The sequence below is a fragment of the Rhizophagus irregularis genome, chromosome 2 (assembly GCF_026210795.1).
Source record: "Rhizophagus irregularis chromosome 2, complete sequence".
NCBI classification, from domain to species: Eukaryota; Fungi; Glomeromycota; class Glomeromycetes; order Glomerales; family Glomeraceae; genus Rhizophagus; species Rhizophagus irregularis.
In genome coordinates, this window is record NC_089430.1 from 2,500,488 (window position 1) to 2,518,766 (window position 18,279).

An 18,279-nucleotide genomic window follows, 5' to 3' on the forward strand; every position below is an offset into this window, starting at 1 on the left:
AACCCTTTTCGAGTAATTTCTTTTAAAGATAAGTCAGATCAATATAATAATATCCTCAACAAGAAAAAAATGGTGTTTTCAAATGTGCACGAGATCTATACGCATTCTAGAACTTTAATATATCTCAATACAATTCCGTGCATTTACGCATTAAATATCGATACTTTTATTCCATGAAAAGATGTTACCAAATCCCAAAACAGAACGGAATGATTGTATTGGAGATGAAAAGACCAACGATAATGAATTATTACCACCATTCATATTATTTATATTATTTACAATTCTTTCTTGCTCATTTTTCATTTCAATCATACCGGAAACATCATCCTGTTGCATATAATTGTCTTCAACGAGAGTTTGGTTTAAATCTAATGAGGCAACATTTAATGCACTCTTAGTGTTATAGTTTGAGTGACTCCGTATCTTTTTTTCTTTCTTAACTTTTCTTGACTTGGCTTTTGTTTGTAATATTTGAGTAGTATTCTGAGTTTTAGGGTTCGACTTGCCTTCATTTTTTCTTTTATAAAGTTCCATCCTTGTTGCATTAGGCTTAAGCATCGACTTTACCGTATTATTACATTCTACGATGAAATTATTTGGTTCTGACTAAAGATAAAAAAACATAATATAAATAATGTTTATTAAAATAAATAAATCATGTAAGATAATAACTGCAACATCGAATCGTGTATTCCTACATTAATTTCCATCGGTTTATCATCAATACTATTCCCAATAAGGTCATCCTCTTTAGCTGAAGCATCTTGAATTTTTCTTCTCTTATTTTCGTTTGCTCGTAACTCAGTTTCATCTTTGTTTACCTGATTGGGACATCTTGATTGATCAATAGGTGTTTTCTTGACGCCAATTTTCAGTTTTCTTTTTGATGCAGAATCTTTCGTTTGAACAGCATCCGCTTTTGAAATAATAAAAGAATCATCTTGTTCAAGATTTTGGGCACGACGCGATCGTTTTGACGCGCGCCACTTCCCAAATACGGATCCATTTCTGGTCCTCCTAAGTAACGATGATTCATCCTGGATGGTCAAAACTTTTGCAGGAGATTCTAATTTCGTAATAGAACTATTTGACGGTTTTCTGCTGCCTTTCTTTTTGAGTGATCCAGAAAGATTTAAATTTTCGGTAAATTCTTGTTCTTTTGTTAATACAATTGGTTGTTCATAAGGTGAAACTTGCGTTTCACCTTGTTTAACCACTTTCTCAACAATAAAAGAATTAGTATTTTCAGAATCATTCAAAGGAGTTTGGATAATATTACTATTTGAATTAGCAGAACCAATATTTGTTTGTAATTTAAAAGTCTTTTTAGTTTCACAATCTGATTCCTTTTCTTGGTCTCTGTCATGTCCTCCAAAATCAATAGAGCCCAAAAGAGTATTAGCATTTATTGAAGAAGCTATAGGTTTATAAATAGACGTTTGAGAATTTGCCGAGTCTTTGGAATTTCTATTATAAATTATCTTTAAACGAGCAGGACTGCTTGAATTAGTCTTAACGGGTTCTGCAGTTGAAGTTTCAAAATCATTATCACGTGAATCAAACGCTGGTCTAAGTTTATTCGAAACTTTTTGTACAGCTTGAACGTAAAGAACAGTGAGTTTTTCGATTGTTATGTCCGACAATGAGATATCTTGGCCAGAGAAATTATAATCGTTAATCATCATAATTTCTGGAAGCGGATTAGGGTTAAAAGAAAGCCAAGACCTGAGGCTCTTTTCATAGAAAACTTGGTTCACGTTAAGACCGATCAGTTTGACCAAATATTTTGGGGATAAAGTGTTGCCATTTTGAGGAGTGGAAGTCGGTACTATACGCGCATAAGCGACTTTTCGCAACTTTGTTGTTACGTGCCTTTCAAGTACGAAAGCTGGCCAATATCTGATAAGTTTGTTTGTTATTATTGAGCTTTCGGACTCGTTTTTAACTTTTATTGAAATAGAGTTAATAATAGTACTCCACGGCACCCAAACATAGTCCCCAACACCAAATATTGTTATTATTTCATCAAGCTCAGACATTATATAAATAATTAAAATAAAAATAAAAAGGTACTTTTAGAAAGACGAGAAAAACTTTCGGGTGGCTAATTTATAGAACAGACTGTTTTGGGATATCCCGTGACAATTTACAATTTAGGTTTATTTATTTTTATTTTTTTTGTACACGAATTACACAGTTTGATTTCATAAAAGTCACATGGTATCTAAAAATTAATTGGTCCCGAAAATGTACATGATAAAAAATGTGTATTTGTACTTTGTAAATTAATATTTAATAATTTTTTTGAAATAATATTAAAAAGATTAAATTTTTTTTTTAATTAAAGTATATACCCAAGTTGTAGAGGAAAAACTATATATCATATTAATTTGGATAAAATATTTTATAATAGAAAAAATGAGTTTAGACAAATATAAATAATAACGATAATAAGATAGGATATAATAATTTTTTTTTTTTTTGATACTGTATAATACAAACTAGGGATTAAGCATCCATTCTAATAATATTTCTAAATTAAGTTTATAACAATAATATTTTGAATAGTATTTTTATATATATATATATATATACACATATATATATATATGAAATTTTGAAATTTACGATTGTTTCTCTTTTTCTAAAAAAAGTAAAGAAAATTATTAAATAAAACGCCAATCGAAACTACAATTATAAATATAAAAAATTACCATCTACTCTATAAAGTTCAACTTCTCTAGGAACTTCGTTAATAATAGAAGACCATCGATAATGTGAATCTAAAGAGGAGAAAAATAAGTTTCTCTTTTTTTTAAAAAAAGAAAATTTATACATTTAAATATAACATTATACATACGTTGCCTACGATCTGCTTTTAACTTGTCAATCATTTCTTTATCAACCTTACCTAGGGTCATACCTTTGAACAAAATAGAACCTAATTAAAATATTTTCGTGGAAAAGTCATGTGATAATATTAAAAAAAAAAATACTTACTTCTAGTAACTTCTCTTCGGCCATTATGAGTTTGATAATCTTCTCTGGCCTTTTCTTTGCCTTTGTTATCATTAGTTGCAGACCCGGCTGGATCTCTCTTAGAACCTAAGATAGAATAAGGCAAAAAAATTTTTAGAAGTCTTGAAGTATTTATTCATTTATAAAGTTGTAATGAAATTAATTTCATACTCGACTTTCGGATCATCGTAAGTAATTCTCCAGTTGTAGGATCAAAAAGTGTAAATGTTTCTGAATTTCTAGGTTCAGGTAAGTGTGGAAAATGTAACAATCGGCTTGTGTAGAAAGCTTGTGGGTGCACAGCGCCTGAATTGGTGATAACCGACTTCACTGATCCAGTTTTAATTTTCTTTGTTCTTGGACCTTGGAATGGAGCTTTACCATCGGAAAGATATCGCCATTTGGCGGATACATTTAATAAATCGGCCGCGGTTGGTCGCTTTGATGGATCGGCATCCCAGCACCGAAGCATAGCGGCCACGTAACCTTTAGGAGTTCCGGAAATGATTGGAGGTCGAAGTCCATTACAAATATCATTGGCTAGCGAATAATCGTGGGCACGATCAGAAAAAGGTGGTTCATTAGAAGACATCTCCCACATTATCATCCCCAGACTGTAAATATCTGCTTTTTGCGTGTAAGAATCTCCTCTTAACACCTCTGGAGCTACATAAGGAAGTACACCATAAACTTTTTTCGAATCCTCAGACTCATTTACTGGTCGACACATTCCTAAATCTGTGACATAGACGAGCTTTTCGTGCCGTAATATGTTCCCGCTATATATTTAAATATGATTAATTTTTACTACAACTTGAAAGCTAACCTTCTTTTTTTTTTACATTTAGTGCTTTTTTTACCTGTGAAAATCTCTGTGTACTAAACCAGAATCATGAATGCCTTGAAGACCTTTAGCAATACGGTCAAATAATATAATTTTCTCATCCCATGATAATTCAGCAAAATATTTTGTTAAATATTTTCGTAAACTTCCATGATCAGCAAATCGCATTACCATTACATATCGATTAGTTTCTGGATCTTTACTAACACCATAACAATCGATAATTCCCGATCCAAGACTACATCTATGATGTGCTCGAAGCTGTTAATTTTTTATAAAACAACAAAAACAAAATTTTAATCACAACCTACAACTAATGTATCTCCAAAGACAAAAAATTGCAATTTTACCTCGTCCAAAAAATCACTAGCTAGGCTCTCCGAATTATCAAGAAACTTGAGTGCAACTTTACCCCATGCACTAGATTTTGCTGAATAAACCAAACCGAAGCCACCTTGAGCTTCAAACTTAACATCTGAGAAACTGTCGAAATTAATCCAACGCATATAATCAAAAGGTGTATTCGCGTTTAGTTGAGTTTCTCTTATAAACTGGTCGAGTTCTTCGTTGCCACTTGTCCAATTCTTGAAATGAGCTTTTAGTTTTGCTGTGTCGCATGGTCGACACCACCCTATCGCGGTACGTGTTCCACCGCACTTTGAACACTTACTTAGTTTACTTGATTTTTCATTTTTATTAAGAGAAGGTGAACCAGATTTAGAAAAGGAATTAGGAGGCACAACGATACCGGCCTCCTTTGCTTTTTTGGCCAAATTATTGAAATAAGATATTTTGTTTTCAAAAGTAATAAAAAAATAAACCATAAAATAAATATTTTACAAAACATAAGAAACCTACCTAAGTGTTTAAGCATTGACGAGTAGTCCATTTTTGCTATACCGTTCCTTGTTTACAATTTTAAGTGGCGCAGTCAGATTGCAAAACTTCCTACGCTGTTCTCTCTTTTTTTTTATTATTATTAATACTATTAGCTAACCAGGCTATTGAATTTTAAAGAGAAAAAATCTAACGTGGGCTAATTCTTAGTTGAAAGAGAAATAAATTGATTTGATGGAATCGAGGATGAACGGGATGAACGGTCAAAAAGTTGCACTAGATAACTCCTTGAAGCATCCCTTCTTAAGTCTGTTTGTGGCAAAAAAATTCTTTTGTTTGGTTCACTCGTGTTCCGTTACTTTTTAAACTTCAATAGGTATGATCGTTGTCGTGCAAGTGTTTTCAATTCATATGAAGGCCTCGTGACACACCACTTTAACAGTAATATGAAACTATTTATTATATAACTTTAAAATCAGGTTTTGTTTTATTTATAGTTGGAAGTTAAGAATGGCTTTGAAACTTATTCGATCTTATCATAAACATTTTAACATCATCTAGTGATTTACGCCAGATTTGGGTTTGCAAAGAAATGCTGTTGTTGCAAATAAAAATTTTTCTAATTATGCAGATAAGAACCATTATAATACGCCGAGAGTAATCAAAAAGGCATATGTAACGCCAAAATGTGCCAAACTCTGAATATTCACGAGCTTTCTAAACTTTCTTTGGTCTTCGAATTAAATAGACTACTAAACTGGCAAAATTGCAATCTTGAATAGTTATTTCTAGTGCAGGTCGGCATGTTTCGCACGGCCCACAATTATACGAAAAAATTCCTTTTGCCCATAAAATCGTATTTCCTAAAGAGGTCCAATTTAATCTAGGCCATTTTAAAACTAGTTTTTACACAACTAATTAATTCACATAGAGACCAAAACATTTAGTTTTAAATAATTCTTACTAATTTTGGAATTCCACGTTTAATGGTTTGACCAAAGTTGTCGAACCACAAACGTAATCAGGGGCTTCACTTTGTGTTTGAGTATATTAAAAGGTATTTCATTTTTTTTATATGCGACTATTTTGGGCTAATGAACTTATTAAAATCACAACTTTTAAGGTGAATGAAATCCGATAACTGACCGCAGTACAAGCGCAGTAACAGGAAAAATCATTGTAATTTTTTATTTTGTTTCACGATTTTTTTTTTTTTGTATTACATTTGAAATCAGATGAAATAAAATCTTATCAAGGTTTTTTCCTATATTATACCCTTTTGCCCCAAACCCTGTTTGGCGTGATAATCCAGTAGCCGAACGATTACCTAGTGTATAAAAAAAAACCAAACATGACGTAGCATCAGCGGTTCAATAATTGCCGCAGCTACCGCAGTCAAAATTATTTGATCACAAAAATAAAAAAAAACCCTATTTTCCGCATCGGGGAATCGAACCCCGGCCGTCGCGGTGAAAGCGCGAAATCCTAACCACTGGACCAATGCGGATGAACTTCTTACTATGAGAATTTTATTACAATTGTAATATTTTTGATTAACTTTAGTTTGTGGCGCAGTATAACACCGTGAGATTTTCGTGCACGTGAGATTTATACAGGATGAAAAAAAAAGAGAAAGGATATGTAATTCCAATAAATTTGCAGTTTATATTTATGTTGTACTTTTATAATAAATTCTCTTTTTTCATAACTAAAATTTTACTATTTTGTTATTAATATTATAATATATTGGTATCTGGTATATCAAGACATCTAGTATGTAATGGCTGGACAGTTTCTTAAATCCGATTTTTTCTGCGCAAAGTGTTACGTAACAACGTAACGACTAATGATCACCGTATGTAATACGTAGATCAGCACTAAACCGTGATATTGCCCACATTCTGGAAGGTGAAGGAACTAAGCACAACTTTCATAATACTTTAAAAGAGAAGGAAAATCGTTTCAACTTAATTTAACGGAAAGGTAACTCCCAAACATTTTCCTACCTAATTCAGGAGTATCAGTATTCTTCCTGGTACCCACCTTCGCGTCTCGCGTCTATTTGAACTATTGGGGTATTGTACAAAAGAAATACGGAACTTTCTAACTTCTATTCTATTTCTAACAAAGTGGATTCAGAGCATAATGACTCAATTATAGGGAAGAAGGCAAGCAAATCTGGTATGTTTCGATTTTATCAATACATCTTCCAATAAAGTTATGATTTGTCTTTATAGCTTATGTTTATATACTGAAAGTCTTGGACTATTAAGCACTGCAAACAAATTTTAATCACAAAAAGTCCGTAAAGATTACGAAGATCTGATGACTTCACGCAATAAACGATTTCTTGACAATACTTTGGCGAATAATGAAGAAGTGTCCAAGAGGTCAGCATAGAATATAGTTTCGAATGTCTGCACAGTTAAAACTACTCCGAGTCTCTCCAGATCGACTCGAAATTAATATCACGCTATGATCTAGAAAAGTTGAAAAAGAATACTTGTCATTAGACCCTAATTGTATGTGGATGCTAAGCAAAGTGGAAGAGGTTATTTATAAATACGCGAGAAATTTACATTATTTCCTGATAATGAATGGAAAGAAAAGAAATTTTTAGTACAGAAGTTGAGAGCTCTCCAAACTTGAACGTTCTCTTATAGAATTAATGAAAATACACAATTGATGACATAACAAATCGGACTTTACTTTATAAATTACGCATACTCGGTATTTTGATTTTGTGGTAAAAACAAGAAAATCCATTTAATGATTCAAAATTAGAAGGGTAGTACGAGATGAATATTTGGGTCGTTTGATTGGTTCAGCTTTAGATAATCAGAAAAATTGATCTAGTGCGCGGAGAGGCATGAGTTACGCATCGGGAAAAACTATAAAAGGACAACAAATGATCAAAAGAAGAATGGACGTAAAGGAGATGACTATATGGGGATCGTTTAGAATTTGGGCCGATAGAGACTGGGAAGGAAACAACGGAACAAGGTACTTGAATGATTCTTTAAAATTAGAAGGACATGATATAACAGCTTATTATTTATTGCGTGTGATGAGAGAGATGATAAATGGCTTGATAAAGTCCTACTTATTTATAATAAATATTACTAGCTTAAGATATATAAAAATTAAAAATGAATTTAACTAATAATTCTGGATTTTAATTTGATAAGATTTTCATATTATAAATATTAGGGTAAATCTAAATCTCGCCCCAATGTGTGATGCTTAAGGCTCCAAAAAGGAATTTTTATGCCGATTATTTAATTCTGGGCAGAATTAAATACGTCCCGTGATTTAACGAAAAAAAAAAAAAGTTTTGTCAAATAAGTCAAAGTATAACATTTAAAATCATCTTTGATGTTTTAAGTAGCATTTTTTATTACAGAATATGAGATTTAAGCATAATATAGGGAGGTAAAATACACATTTATTTTAAATATTATCATAATAGATTAAATAATAGTAAAATTATTTTTTTTATGATTATTAATTTTTATATAAATTTATTATTTAATAACTGTAGCTTACTGGGCATATCTGCAGGCCAGTTAGGATGTTTTTAGAATAGTTCTATATTTATATAAAATCAATATTTTAAATATTTTAATAAAACACTGCTGAATATTTTCTTTATACTAGTAATAATAATTAGTGAAATAATTTTATCTTTTAATGCTTTTAATGGGTTGATAATATCAAAAAGAAGGCCAGATGGGTAATATAATCTGTTATAAGTTTTATATTATATATAAAATTCTTCTTATTGGTTTAATTTAACTGATTTTGCTCTTTAAGATATTATTATATATCTTTGTCAGATTTTCTTTACAGTTGGTATACCATCTATTGATAAGAATCAATAGGTAAATAAGTTGAATAAAAAAAATATTTATAATTGAGAATTGGCAACTATCATTTATTGTATTTACATAACTCAAATTTATACAATTATAGTTAAAAGTTATTAATAATTAATTTTTAACCAAATCATCACTTAAACATTACTATTAGATGGAGATTGAAGATTTATTAAAGAACTTGGATGCATTTTGATTTCATTCACTCTTTATATATAGGTTTCATTGATAAAAAAAATTTTTGAGATATTCGCGTCAGGAAATTGAAAGAGAGAACGCAACAAGATCCGATGGATATAGACGTAGATAATAAGAATGTAACCGCGGCCTAATTCTGGGAAACTGTTAGCGTGGCCTTCAAGAGGTACATGACATCTATATTATTATGTTTGGAGCCTATAAGTATGGTTCTAATCCTGACCAAAATATTTCACAATCACAATCCATCAACCTTTAACTGGAAATTTCGCGTAGAAAAACAGCTTATACCTAAAAAATTGATTAATAAAAAAAAAAAGATAAGAAAAGTATTTCTTTACCTACAAAAGAAAAAAAGAAATTCTAAGGATAACAGACACGCTAAAAGGTTTGTTCATCTATGTACTTGTAACATTATTGTATATGAAATTTTTTTTATTATTTTCTTTCTTTTTTACTTATGTACCAACCAATTTCCAAATACGATGTTTAATAAAAACGTTAAGTGAAATTGGTGATACAGAGTGATGATGACTTCCTTTATTACTTTCGGAAAAAGGGTATGAATGATTTGACAAAGAAGGAGAAATTTATCCAATTTGAATACCAGCGATCCATTCAAGTTTGTCAATAAATTCATTGATTAAATATTGAAACGTACCATTTAAGTCACGGTTGTGTTATGTCAAGCTGGTAATTAAGTAAGAAGAAATCTTCATTAGAACAAAAAAAACTTGGGAAATGAAAACTTAACCAAAAAAGATGTCCAATAATAAAATACCATATCTAAAACTCCAAAACTTCCAACTTCTAAATATTTAAAAAGAAGAATCAATCACCAAATCCACTTTTAGCATTTTTATTACTGGTCTTGAAATAACTTTTCCAAAAAATCCTTACTACTTATAAAACCATTATATGTTAAATTCATATTAATACTCAAATTCGGTAAAATTTTCTTTACCTTTAACATATTCCGATCAGCAATAATAGGACCTAGACTTTTCTCATTTGTCATTTCATCTCTGACATCTTTTCAAGGTGACTTATAATATAGAATTATATTTAAATCCAATTTATTTTACAAGTGATAAAAGTGCATCGTGTAAAATTTTTTGCAGAAGTATCACATATCTAATTTGCCTGCAGTTCCGTCCAAAATTTTGCGGTGATTAACCTAAAAAATAAAAAATGCTTCAGAATAAGTGTCTTTGTTTCGTTTGAAAAAATGAAAATAAATGTATAATTTACATTTATAATAAATTTAGATACACGTTTTCCACCCATCCACTGTCAAACCGTTTGATCATATATTTTTCCTTCAATAATTTTCTAACAGCATCAATGATAGCTTTCATCCAATATTCAGTTAATTCAATATATAGATCACATTTAATTTCGTGTAATAGAGGTGGTTTCCAAGCGAAGAAATGAAAATGTTGTAGTATAAGTAAAATGAACAGCGTAATCTAACATAGCTCCTGATAGCAGGTTTAACCCTATTATAACTTTAATCATTAATTTGTCCCATTTTGAGTAAGGAAAACCATCTTGATATTTTTCTCCATACTATTTAATACATTAGTTACTGAATGAATTGTTAAACGTGAAATATTCGACGTGAGAATCGATAAGACTATTTATTAATGACAATCGTTGAGGTTTATCACGCGTCGCTTTAAGGGGAATTTAGGAAAGAATATAATTACAAGAATGGAGTTTAATATGACTGAAAACTTTACTGAGTAAAAGAAAGCAAGGCGAATTATCGCTCATGTTTGGCTATTTATTGATTTTATTCACCATGCCTTCATTTTTTAAAATTTATGAGGCTGTTTTCTATAATTTATTACTCTCACTCTAAATTATCTTTAAAATCGTTTTTTTTTTTAAAATGAAATATATAAATAAACAGATAAAAGATAATGCATGAAAGCAAAAGTTCAAAGCCCTGGAAAAAACATCCGATTTTGATGCGCAACAATCAATTTTCAAATGCAATGATGAAAAGATTGAAAAGCCTCGTAATTTTATATTTAAACTATGGTCAATCATATCCATAAATAGGGTATATAGCAAAAAAATTTGAAGCCATAATATCTTTCACATGATTCTCCAAGTAAATAAACGCATTTTTTTTTTTTTGATGAATTGAATAAATATGCTAAGCCAAAAATAATTCTTTCAACCCTTTTTTCTTAACATTGATCGTCATTAAAAAAAATGAATTATGAAAATGATAGAAAAGAGACAAGATCATTAAATTTATTAAAGAATATTAAAAAAATTTTTAGCTTCGTTGGACCAGGATATGGTAACTATTTAATAAAATAACAGATTTTATTTATTTTTTAACATAAATTAATTTTTTTCAATACTTTCAGTTATTGCAGTTGGATATCTTGATCCAGGAAATTGGGCGACAGATTTATCAGCAGGATCACAATTTGGATATAAATTATTATTCGTATTATTTTTTTCGAATATAATGACAATTATGTTACAATTATTATCAATTAAATTGGGATTAGTAGCAGGATTAGATTTAGCGCAAGCATGTAAAGCATTTTGGCCCAAATATATAAATTATATGCTTTACGTATTATGTGAATTAGCAATAATATCATATGATTTATCTGATGTAATCGGAAGTGCGATGGGATTAAAATTATTATTTTCTATACCATTACCATGGGGAGTAGCAATAACAACGATAAATGTAATGATTTTATTACTTTTTTATCGTAGAGAGGATATGAGAGGAGCAAGAATATTAGAATCAATGGTAATGATATTAATTGGAGTTGTAGGAATTTGTTTTATAATAGGATTGATTTATTCAAAACCTGATGGAAAAGAAGTTTTAAAAGGATTTTTACCAAATATAGAAATTTTTACCAATTCATCAGAATTATATATTACTATTGGTATAATTGGAGCAACGATTATGCCACAAAACTTATATTTACATTCATATTTTGTAAAAGCAAGAAAAAATTTACATTCAAAAGATAAGGAAAAGGATAAAGTAAAATTGATTAAAAATTTGATTAAATTATCGGTAAAAGATTTAATTATAGCAATAATAATAGCATTATTTATTAATGCATCGATATTAATAGTATCAGCAGCTTATAATAATTATAAAGTAGTAGCAAATTTCTCTGATACATATGAATTATTAAAAAGTTTTTTAGGAAAAGTGGCAGCGACAATATTTGCTTTAGCATTATTATTATCAGGACAAAGTTCAACAATGACCACTACAGTGGCAGGACAAATTATTATGGAAGGATTTATTGGAATAGGATTAACACCATGGATAAGAAGTTTAATGACTCGCAGTTTTGCTATTTTACCAGCAATGATAATCGCCATAATTAAAGGAGATAATGGATTAAATCAACTTTTAATAGCGACTCAAGTTATTTTAAGTATTTATTTACCTTTTGCTATTATACCTTTAACATATTTTACAAGTATAAAAAAAGTGATGAGAATTGATATTACAGATGAAGCAATTAATGAAGAAGGAGAAGGAGAAGGAGGAGAAAAAGGTGGAAAAGAAGTAGATTTTGATGAAAAATATTTTTATGATTTTTCTAATTCAATTTATTTAATAATTATATCATGTATAATTTGTATTATACTTTTAATTTTAAATATATATTTGATTTATTATATTATAATTGATTATGGAAATGTAAGTAAATAAAAAAAAAAATAGAAATTTTTAATAAAATATAAAATACATTTTTAATATAAGGTAAAAGTTCTAAAATTCCTAATAACGGGAATAATTTTTTTTGCTTTTTTATATACTTTACGACTAAATTTTATATCATTACCATCAAAATTAAAAGTATTTAAACTTTTATATCTTTCAGCATAATTAATTATAGCTTCCAAATATTTATCATCCATTCCATCAATATGTAATACTAAAACTTTTAATCTAGAAGAACAATTTTCAAATAAAATTTTTAACATTGTAGGAGTTAAATGAAAAGTTATATCTAAATAATATAAAGATTTTGGTATAGATTTTGCTATACGAACTATTAATTCAAAAGTTAAAGAAATTTTTCTATATTCAAATAAATATAAATATTCAATATTATTTAAAATTGATAATATAGGTAAAAAATGATCTAAAGTTAAATTATCAATAGTTAAATATAAATTTGAAATTTTTGAACAATATAAATTAATTATATCAAGTAATTCAGTTGTAACATTTTGAAATTTTAATTCTTTTAAATTTCTATTTGCCATTTTAATAATAATTCCTCTAACTAAAGTTAAAAAATGAGGATCATCACCATGATCATAACAAATTAATCTTTTTATAAAAATTTGTTGTTTTGATGAAGTTAAATTAGCAAAATCTTCCCTATTTAATTCTCTTTCATCTTGATCTTGTTCTCTAATAGTCCAAAATTCCAAAGTTTCTAAATTTTTACATTTTGTTAATACAGGTAATAATAAATGATATTGTGTAAATCTAGTTAAACTTAAATATGTTAAAGAATTTGATTGACTTTCTAATGCATCATAAAATAAATCTGAACAACAATTACTCCAAGTATTCCAAAATTCACAAATTTTAAGATATTTTAAATTATATTGATATTTAATTAAATCTAATATTGGTTTACAATATCTTAATTGTATTTGTTTTTTCTTTCCAATTTCAAGTAATATTGAAATATTTTGTAAATTACGATTAAATAATGATAATTTACTTGCAAGTTGAGAAAATCTTTCTGCTCTAGAAACCCAATTTTCATGAAATATTGTATCTTTTAATTCTAATGTTTCAAGTTTTGAAAATATTTGAAAAATTTCATTATTTGAATATAAATTTAATATATTAATTAATCCTGTACTATCATGATCATATTTAAGATGTCTCAAATTTTTTGAATGTGTTAATAAATATGGTCCTATTAATTGATTACATAATTCTGTCTTATATTTTAATTCTGCTGGACTTAATTTATCCATTAAATTTTTAGAATTTTGATGTAATCCTGTTTTTCCTACCCATTGACTTAATGCTATTTGAAAATTTAAACAATCAAATCCTTTTAAATATTTTGGATAATCAAATAATGGTTTTTTCTTTGGATCTGATAATTTTATTCCTTTATTTGCTAATAACTGTTTCTTTTCAATTGAAAGACATGAAATATATGTCCAAAAGATATTAATATTATTCCCATACATTGGATTTTCAAAAGGTCGTGACCAAAGTATTGGTATTGCCAATTCACTCCATGAACGATTGATTAATATACATGAGAAAAGTGTTGTTTTATCATCTTTTAAATATTTAAATATTTCTTCCAAACAATAATTTGTTAATTTTGTTGCAAATTTATTTGTCGTTCTAATGTTATTAGATTTCTTTTTGAAATTGTAATAATTATATATATTAATATTGTGTAAATTATGTGTTTCCATCATTGAATGATATTTATAATAAAAGTTTATACAAAGTAAGTTTATATAAAGTTTATACAGAGTTTATATAAAGTTTATACAAAGTTTGTATAAAGTTTATATAAAGTTTTAAAGGTTAAAATTTTTTTAAGCGGTTTTTTTTTTTTCTTATTCCCAACGGAATTTCTATTTCTTCATTTATATTTATGTGTCCGACGTGTTTCAAACCAGATTTAGTGAATAATCCCGATGTAACGTCTAACTAAGATTACATCACAAGATATCAAAGATATCATTAAACACGTGTTAAAAGTTTGTGTTTCATGCTTCTTCCGCAGCTAAATCATGATACATACATTCTTTTTTTTTCATACTTTTCTATTTATGAATCTAATATTTATTAAATTGGTTATGATTTGACGATCATCAAGATCTACTTTTAAGATGTTCCCGAATATTAACGCTATAAAGTAATTTGTATGTGGGAATTTTTTTTGTGATTCTAAAAAAAAAAAAAATTCTAAAATTTACTGTTTTACAATTCTGTATAAAGATATTCTTTAAATAACCAAATAAAGCATAAATTAAAAATAAGTTATACTATGCGTCACAAATTAAAAATGCTGCAAATTAATATTTTTTTTTTTTCATGTAACTTAGTGGCGTTACATCTTCTTCGGAAAATTTTTTTACCGAATTGTTAGAATTTATTAGTGTAATTGTCTGGGAATTAAGAATTGAGGAGATTATGCAATGATTGTATATAGGTGTTACAGTAAATCAAAGAAAAAAGGTTTCTTTTCATAGAAATAAATATTTATCGGTTTATTCGGTTAATTTCCGGCCAATTTTCGGCGCGTACTAAAAAAATTTTGGTTAAACACGAAATAATAAAATTTGAATTCAGAATTTCTTACAAAATTCTTTTTTTTTCGATTCCTTTTCTTTCCATGAATTCATGAATTAAATTTAAATATTATGTCACAAGAAATAAATAATCGCGATAATATGACAGAAGGTGTTTCGAGTACGTCCGCTATAATTGAAGTTCCGGAAACTAAAACGACAACTATTTCTACAAGCAAGACCGAAAATCCTTTAATCAATAATGATGATAATAATAATGTAAAAGATGAAAAATCAAAGGTGAATTCATCTTTGGATGATATTATTAATAATAGAGACGTTGAGGTGGCAAATATTAGAAATGAAAAATCATATCAAGGAGAATTAAATACGAATTCGCATTCAGGAGATCATTCAAGAGTTCCTTTGACGAAAGCTAGATTAGCCTTGGTGTTTACTGGGTAAATAATTTTTTTAAATTAAAATCGTTATGTTATTATTAAAACTAATTGTATTAAACTTTATAGGCTTATGTTTGGCATTTTCTTAGCCGCTTTGGATCAAACTATAGTTGCCACTACATTACATGCAATTGCTGTTGAATTCTCGTCGCTTGATCAAATAGCATGGATCGGAACTGCATACTTACTTACTGCGGTAAGATAAAGAAATTCACGTGATTTACATTTTTTTGAAAATTTTAATAATTTTTTATTATAAAGACTGCATTTCAACCTACATATGGAAAGCTTGCGGATATTTTTGGTAGAAAAATAACATTTTTGATAGCTATTTTCTTATTTGAAATTGGATCCCTTGTTTGTGGACTATCACCAAACATGGTAATTAGATTAATTTTACAAAAAATTAACTTGTATTTGTTAAAAAAAAAAAACTTAAATTCAACACAGGTTTGTCTAATTATCGCACGTGCAATTGCTGGGCTCGGTGGTGGAGGCATCATTGGGTAATATAAATATATATTACTGTAAATTTATTTTCATTCATGTCTTTTCATATTTTATTATCTTTGATTGTTAGATTGGTTTATATTATTATCTCGGATATTGTTTCATTACAAGATCGTGGAAAATATCAAGGAATGATTGGAGGCGTTTTTGGTATTTCTTCGGTCGTCGGACCATTGCTTGGAGGTGCATTTACTGAGTGAGGCAATTTTTTAATTTCTAAAGAATTTTTTTGTTAGTATCTGAACATAAGCTTATACTTTTTTTTTACATTTTAGCTCTGTAACATGGAGGTAGTTATTGCAGAAAACAAAAAAGATCTACTTTCTAAAAATCTGATAACTTTTTTCTTTTGATAGATGGGCATTTTATATAAATCTTCCATTCGGTGTTATAACCGTTGTTTGTGTAATTTTATTCCTTCATTTACCACATATATCAGGATCATTTCTAGAAAAATTTAAAAGAATAGATTTTCTGGGAACATTTGTTCTAGTGATTGCGACAATAGCATTATTATTGCCGCTGAACTGGGGAGGAAATAAATATAAATGGGATTCACCTATTATCATTGTTTTATTATGTATTGGAGGTTTGGGATTTATTGTATTTGCGCTTGTAGAAAAATATGTTGCGGTTGAACCAATTGCTCCCGGTAAGTGAACGGATTATTATTATTATCCATCACATATTAAGATTATTTTGATGGTACAATTTTTTTAATTTTTTTTTTAAAAAAAAAAATTTAGGACGATTATTTAAGAATCGGATGGTAATAGCATGTTTTGCAGTGAATTTTTTCCAAGGAATGTCTTTCTTTGCAATGGTATATTTTATTCCTCTATTTTTTCAAATTGTAAAAGGTGCCACAGGTATGCATAATATTATTTTCATGATTTTCTTTTTCTTATATTACCTCTCTTATTTATAAATTCTATTTATCATGTATATATATAGCCACAAAAGCTGGATTAGATTTATTGCCACTTATTTTGGCAGTAGTTTTCACAGTTATATTTACAGGGCAATTAATATCACGTACACCTATAATTACGTACAAAATGTATTGTACTCTAGGTGGTATTTTTATTATAATCGGATCTGGATTGATGAGTACTTTTTCTGAAACTAGCAAAAAAGGAGAATTGATTGGATATCTATTGATTGCAGGTATTGGTATAGGTAAGTTTCTCGAAAGTTTAGCTGAAACACAGGGAATTAAAAATTTTTATTAACTTCAATAACATTAATGTAGGATGTATAATGCAGATTACTATATTAGCTTCGCAGCACGTTGCGGCTCGTGAAGATCTCGCTAGTGTTACCTCTTTAATGACTTTTTTTAGAACGAGTAAGTTCATGTAAAATAGCAAAGTATACGAAGGAATTACTAATTATTTTTTGCTTCTTTTTTTATTTTATAGTTGGAGCGGTATTTGGCGTAGCAATTCTTGGCACAGTATTCAATAATGAATTAAAAAACCATTTATCAGGTGGTGCTAGTAGTTTTAGTCAAAGTGGATTTGGAGGAGGAGAAAGAGGAGGATTAGGGAATGTACCTGATTCCATTAAGCCACTTATTTTGAATGCTTTTATATCATCATTTAGTCTTTCATTTAAAGTAGTAACTGTGATGGGTGCATTAACCCTTATTTCTGCATTATTTATGGAGAATACCAAACCAGCCGGAAAAAGAACAAGCGAGTAAATTGTAGAAAAAGAATCAAAATAATGAACTTGTATAGTTGTAATTTTATTGTAAATTTTATGTATATTTTTTTTGTATGATAATTATGAAACTTATAGTTATTACAATTACTAAAACTTTTTGATTTTTTTGATAATTTGGCCTGTCTTATTATTGAATATAACATTTTTTTGATAGCGGTAATAGTATGGAGTGGCCGTCGTTCTCGCCGCAGAATATAATATTTCACATTACGTGATTTTCCATCAATTTATTCATATTACATAATAAAAAATTTAGTTTCGCTTAATTTTTATATATTTCTATTACACAACAAGTGCAACGAGTGAATAAATAAAAAAATGAAATATTAAGCTATACTCAAAATATATTTTTTGATTAAATTTCTTTAGCAACAATTTTTGCTACACAATAAAATGAATATGGTGGATAATAAGTAATATTTTTTTTTTAGCAATAAAATTTTGTTTTATTTGATTCTTCTCGTAAAATATCTTCTATACTCGAACCTACTTGTATACCCGTTGTTTTACCATT

At 28.4% G+C, this 18,279-nt stretch overlaps 6 protein-coding genes across 7 annotated transcripts; 3 read left to right on the top strand and 3 right to left on the bottom strand.

Annotated features, from left to right (window-relative positions):
• Positions 1-150: 150 nt before the first annotated feature.
• OCT59_011908 (uncharacterized protein) lies at positions 151-2,042 on the bottom strand (the record flags this gene model as incomplete). The annotated part of the gene is made up of 3 exons (XM_066134101.1): positions 151-371; positions 510-609; positions 702-2,042. 3 exons carry the CDS (start codon positions 2,040-2,042, stop codon positions 151-153), a joined length of 1,662 nt encoding a protein of 553 aa, XP_065989399.1.
• A 231-nt stretch (positions 2,043-2,273) lies between these two features.
• Positions 2,274-5,003, bottom strand: OCT59_011909 (uncharacterized protein). Of its 2 annotated transcripts, XM_066134102.1 has the most exons (9): positions 4,724-4,944; positions 4,536-4,625; positions 4,216-4,449; positions 3,882-4,126; positions 3,193-3,800; positions 3,004-3,108; positions 2,864-2,926; positions 2,718-2,786; positions 2,284-2,647 (listed from the first exon to the last, which is right to left on the bottom strand). In XM_066134102.1, the coding sequence occupies exons 3-9, from the start codon at positions 4,369-4,371 to the stop codon at positions 2,628-2,630; spliced, it is 1,266 nt and encodes a 421-aa protein (XP_065989400.1). In that variant the 5' UTR covers positions 4,372-4,449; positions 4,536-4,625; positions 4,724-4,944; the 3' UTR covers positions 2,284-2,627. The 2 variants fall into 2 exon arrangements, with proteins under 2 accessions (XP_025188377.1, XP_065989400.1); XM_025312938.2 differs by having other exon boundaries at positions 2,274-2,647; positions 4,216-4,625; positions 4,724-5,003.
• A 2,568-nt stretch (positions 5,004-7,571) lies between these two features.
• On the top strand, positions 7,572-8,822 carry OCT59_011910 (uncharacterized protein; the record flags this gene model as incomplete). Its single annotated transcript, XM_066134103.1, has 6 exons — positions 7,572-7,705; positions 7,913-7,936; positions 8,244-8,263; positions 8,360-8,435; positions 8,516-8,550; positions 8,797-8,822. 6 exons carry the CDS (start codon positions 7,572-7,574, stop codon positions 8,820-8,822), a joined length of 315 nt encoding a protein of 104 aa, XP_065989401.1.
• A 2,153-nt stretch (positions 8,823-10,975) lies between these two features.
• OCT59_011911 (uncharacterized protein) lies at positions 10,976-12,544 on the top strand. Its single transcript, XM_025312939.2, has 2 exons — positions 10,976-11,089; positions 11,160-12,544. The coding sequence occupies exons 1-2, from the start codon at positions 10,999-11,001 to the stop codon at positions 12,488-12,490; spliced, it is 1,422 nt and encodes a 473-aa protein (XP_025188378.1). The 5' UTR covers positions 10,976-10,998; the 3' UTR covers positions 12,491-12,544.
• On the bottom strand, positions 12,532-14,244 carry OCT59_011912 (uncharacterized protein; the record flags this gene model as incomplete). The annotated part of the gene is made up of 1 exon (XM_025312940.2): positions 12,532-14,244. The coding sequence occupies one exon, from the start codon at positions 14,242-14,244 to the stop codon at positions 12,532-12,534; it is 1,713 nt and encodes a 570-aa protein (XP_025188379.2).
• Positions 14,245-15,198: 954 nt separating this feature from the next.
• On the top strand, positions 15,199-17,742 carry OCT59_011913 (uncharacterized protein; the record flags this gene model as incomplete). Its single annotated transcript, XM_025312941.2, has 11 exons — positions 15,199-15,527; positions 15,594-15,723; positions 15,789-15,908; positions 15,978-16,033; positions 16,108-16,233; positions 16,313-16,327; positions 16,394-16,689; positions 16,784-16,906; positions 16,992-17,216; positions 17,290-17,385; positions 17,459-17,742. 11 exons carry the CDS (start codon positions 15,199-15,201, stop codon positions 17,740-17,742), a joined length of 1,800 nt encoding a protein of 599 aa, XP_025188380.2.
• Between the last annotated feature and the right edge of the window lie 537 nt (positions 17,743-18,279).